Genomic DNA, 4,421 nt, shown 5'->3' with positions numbered 1-4,421 from the left:
AAACACTTTTGCCGAAGAGCTTCCTCAAAAACGAAATGAAGAAACAGAACCCCTCCTAAATGATGCAGAAATTATTTGTGATAATACCTGAAAAACATGTAACATGAGTACATTAACATAAGGCAATCCAGAATAAGGGTCGTAGTAGATTTGATCAATAAGGTAAACACCATTTTCCACAACTGAACAGCGAGAAGTACCTCTTAAAACAAAATTTGTCGTCTTTTCTTTCCAACCAAAAAGGAAAAACAAGAACAGGTCAAACGAAACAACCCATAAGGTTTTGTCCTCTTTAGGTTTTTCACTTCGACAGATTTCCACACCTTATAAAAAATGTTTAGTTCTCCTCTCCAACCAATATGGGATCTCATAATCTACTTCCCCTTCAAGGCTAGCATCCTCGCACTCGTTCCCTTCTCCAATCAATGTGGGACCCCTCAGTCCACCACCTTCAAGGCCCAGCGTCTTTTCTAACAAGGCTCACGATGTCTGGCTTTAATACTATTTATAACTGTTTAAGCCCACCTAGCAGATATTGTCTTTTTGGGTTTTTCCTTTCGGGCTTCCTCTTAAAGTTTTTAAAATGCTTCTACTATCGAGAGGCTCTAGCCCTACTTTGACCAGTATCTCACCATCTGATGACTGACTCTGATACCATTTATAATGACTCAAACTCACTATCTGCTAGCAGTAGCCTTGGCCATACACAAATATAAGCAATTGAACCACTACAGTCTCTGAACTAAACAAGCAGGAGATGAAGTACTCAAATAACTCCGCAAGAACATCATTCATCATAAAAAAAAAAAAAAACAAGGAAACGGCACATAGGGATAGAAAAAAAGACGTAATCGTTCTTGCATTTTCGAAGTGGACTACTTCGTAATTCAAACAGATTGGCGCACACATAGAGATACAGAAGGGAAGAGAGAAATTGTACTCCATAAGAAGGCGTTTGAATCAGAGATTTAGTGGCTTCCTTGCACTTCAATGCCGAAGAGCCAGCGGCAAACGACGAGATCGGCGGCATATTAGCCTCAATTATTTTGCAGAGCCTCTTGTTCTTCATCCTCGGAGCGATAGGAAGCATGAGAGAGTAAACTAATGTTTTTCATTTTTGTAAAAATGACGCATGTTATTCCTTTGGGGAATTAAACTTTAAATATTTTGAAAATTAACGCGGAATAATTCTAAATATCAATATTTAAATTACGAACTTTTTTTTTTGTTAAAAATAAATTAGGTTCTAAAAAATATTAAAAAAAAAATCGACTATTTAGACCATATTCTTTTTTTCATCAAAGTTATAATTTAATCATCTTTTTATAATATTTCACTTAGTCAATAATTTATGGGTTTTTTCAAGTATATTATATTGAACGATTAGATCACAAGGATCATGATCGGAAATTGTTTGATTATCTTATTTTGATTCTCGAATAATTCATATCACTTAAGCTTCTACTATAACACAAAATATTTGCAATTCATCTTCGTTTAGTTTGACAAATAGACGTTTTTACTTGTAACAGTTGTTTTCGTTTAGCTAATATAAAAGCTAAGCGATAATAATTGAAGGTTTGGTCTTCGGTCTACCATTCCAAAGTAAATGCCTAACTAGCATGGTAACAAGACTGAGGAAGATACTAGCTAGTGAAGCCTAGAAAGCTTGTTGCATGATCAATCAAGCTAAGTTAAGAGGTCGTCCTTCCATCAATCAAGCAACTAACCAATCGATTTCAAAGCAAAGAGTATAGGCTTGCAAATGAGTTTCACACTATTTTCAACCGATCCCTAATCTCCTAATCTTTTCTTTAGAACGAAGCTGAAGTACACCAAAAAAAAATAAAAGAGGTGGGATCATAGGTGAAGACAGTCCACCCAAAAAAAAATAAAAGAGTTGAGATCGTAGGTGAAGATGGGCGATATTTTAATAAGTAAATTAACGTCTGGTATGAATGGAAAGATAGCATCCATGGGCCATCTCAGGATCTCATTTGCTCATGCTCTACCAGTCAAATGTGCAACAACAACTTGTTTATTGTCTTTCACAATCTCTCTTCCACACCAACAAAGGGAAAGGAAGAGAACAAGAAAAAAAGCTGTTCTACAGAACAAATTCCTGAGAAGTAGAAAGCAGAACTCATCATGTAAGAGTGGAAGCTTTCATAGAACACATAAAAATTTCCAAACCTAAAAGGAAACTTGATGATCATCATCATCCTAAGGGTCTGCCAAGCACAGCAGCACTTATCTAAGCTTACCCAAAACCACCGCTTATAGGGAAGAGGTAACTTTGAGCAAAGACTGAGCTTGAATCGGCGACAGATTAGTTTGGCAAAAGCTTTGCCAAGCCTCCTGTTTCTCTTCCTCGTTTGCCGTGAATGCTTTGAACACTCCCATCACGATACTCCGAGCTGCTTCCCTTGCCTCAGGTAGCCTATCGTTTAGCAAATCTGCAGCCATTTGAAGCAATGGGACAATCCCATATTGGTTCATTTCTTCCAGGTCCTTGAAGAAATTGGCAGCAACCCATGTTAAAATTCATCAGTTCAGTCCAGTTTTTGAACAAAAATGAGAAGAATCAAGGCAATACGCAAGAATTTTTGTACCATCTTAGAGACACAATTGGAGATTGGAATGGCGGCTTTGGCTCTGACTCTTAGGTTTGAATGGGAGACATACGGCTTAAGCTTTTGCAGCAGAGGCAGAGCAGTCATGGATTTCACTAGAGCTTTCAGTGCCTTGTCTGCTTCTTCACACACAAATTTCTTGTCCTGAGAAGCTTTGAGCAGTAATTGGAGCAGCTGAAGATCCAATGGAAGTCCATATCAGCGTTTCTTACAATCAAAACTTGCTTAATCACATCTAAAAAGTCTATCAAAATTCTTAGCCCAATTCCAAGAAAAAAATTGTAAGAACTTCTTCAAAACTTGATTTGAAGATAGTTTTTGAAGAACTAAATGATTATCCAACAGATCCAGAAGGACACACTGCATTAGCTGCTCATAATAATGTTCACAAAAGGAAAAGACTGAAGAAACTCAATTGCATGCTCTCACCAATTGATCAAATGCATTGGTAGTGTGTGTTTCGAGTAACAGATCACCAAATGCGTTGAAAATGTCAGACGAAGCCATGATCGAGGTCTTAATTAGGGCACTTCTAGGGTTTTTCATCGATTTCATCAGAATCGCTATAACTTTCTCTCTGTAATTCATCAAAATAAGAAAATTCATCGCCAGAATTTCATAACCCTAGAATTTCAAAATAAGAGTATTCTACTTACAACGAAGGGAGCAAAATGTCGGAGTGAAAAATCGCGAGACGTCTAGCATTATTGAGCGATTCACAGACTTTCACCCAATCCTTCGAATCTAATTCTTCAATGAAATTCTAACACAATAAAGAAAAAAAGAACAGACCAAAAATCAGATCTAGAAACAAACAAGAAATTCAGATACAAAGAGGAAATGAGTATAGTTACATTAGAATCAGGGTCCGTCAAGGGCTTCAGATTCTCAGAAGAAACATAATCAATGGCAGCATCAGTAGAAGGAGGAACCGGAGCCTGATTCTCATCGTTTACACCGGAATCGCTTCGCTTCTGGACTGGAACGGCCACTTTCGCTTGTTTCTTCGGCCGTTCTGGTGTAACCGGCAGTGCGTTATCAATGGGTCTTAGAGCCATGGCCATGGTGATTGGTGAAGACTGAGGAGAATTACAGAGAGGGGAAATGAAGAAGGTCGGATTGAAATGGAGAGAGGCTGAAGGATGATCTTTAATGGTTGAAAAAAGTGGGAGTTACCCTTTTAGGTTTCAGAAATTTGAAATTTGAATGGCGCCGTTGGAAAGAGACGTTGGAACTGGGTGGTCTTTCTCCAACGGCTCGTAATTAGTTGGAGTTGAGAAACCAGCTTGCCGAATTCAACGCGATACGTCGTCGTTTAGCCTTATCAGTCGACGCCACGTCATTTTGGATCGTTATTTAAAAAAAAGTAACTTTTATTCTTTTATAAGACTTATTTATTGAATTTTTTTTCACGATCAAATTTATAAAAATTAAGTTAAAAATATATATATATATATTAAATATATTATATTTTATTAATAAACTTTTATTTTATATAAAAATTCTAATATACATCCATTAATCAGAAGGAAAAAGAACATTATAAAATGAGCCTACAATATTGGCAAAACTTGAACAACTCAAATGGAATTCTTGCTACCATTAATTGAATTGAATGTATCTGGAAAAAGAAAATTAGCTTAGCTATCATGCTACTAAGTTCGGCACTCGAGAGTTTCAAAGTCGAGAACCAAAATCACGAGCCTGAAGTCCCGAACGAACCAAACCAATAGCTAACAAGACTGAGAGAGATACGTCATCTCGAAACGCCATGAATGAAGACTTGCA

The 4,421-nt window shown here is 37.1% G+C and overlaps 1 protein-coding gene across 1 annotated transcript; it reads right to left on the bottom strand.

The window, feature by feature from the left end:
* Positions 1-2,017: 2,017 nt before the first annotated feature.
* LOC111472248 lies at positions 2,018-3,816 on the bottom strand. Its single transcript, XM_023117896.1, has 5 exons — positions 3,488-3,816; positions 3,290-3,396; positions 3,063-3,210; positions 2,613-2,807; positions 2,018-2,511 (listed from the first exon to the last, which is right to left on the bottom strand). The coding sequence occupies exons 1-5, from the start codon at positions 3,695-3,697 to the stop codon at positions 2,278-2,280; spliced, it is 894 nt and encodes a 297-aa protein (XP_022973664.1). The 5' UTR covers positions 3,698-3,816; the 3' UTR covers positions 2,018-2,277.
* Between the last annotated feature and the right edge of the window lie 605 nt (positions 3,817-4,421).

The sequence above is a fragment of the Cucurbita maxima genome, unplaced genomic scaffold (genome assembly GCF_002738345.1).
Source record: "Cucurbita maxima cultivar Rimu unplaced genomic scaffold, Cmax_1.0 Cma_Scf00069, whole genome shotgun sequence".
Lineage (NCBI taxonomy): Eukaryota > Viridiplantae > Streptophyta > Magnoliopsida > Cucurbitales > Cucurbitaceae > Cucurbita > Cucurbita maxima.
The sequence above is the reverse complement of the archived record's forward strand: the minus strand, read 5'-3'. Positions and strand labels throughout refer to the sequence as shown.

Coding starts and splice junctions, on each gene's coding strand:
- LOC111472248 (XM_023117896.1), bottom strand. CDS start 3,697: ATGGCCATGGCTCTAAGACCCATTGATAACGCACTGCCGGTTACACCA. Junction 3,397..3,487: donor TGACGGACCCTGATTCTAAT/GTAACTATACTC, acceptor TTATTGTGTTAG/AATTTCATTGAAGAATTAGA. Junction 2,808..3,062: donor CCAATGCATTTGATCAATTG/GTGAGAGCATGC, acceptor TTGGATCTTCAG/CTGCTCCAATTACTGCTCAA.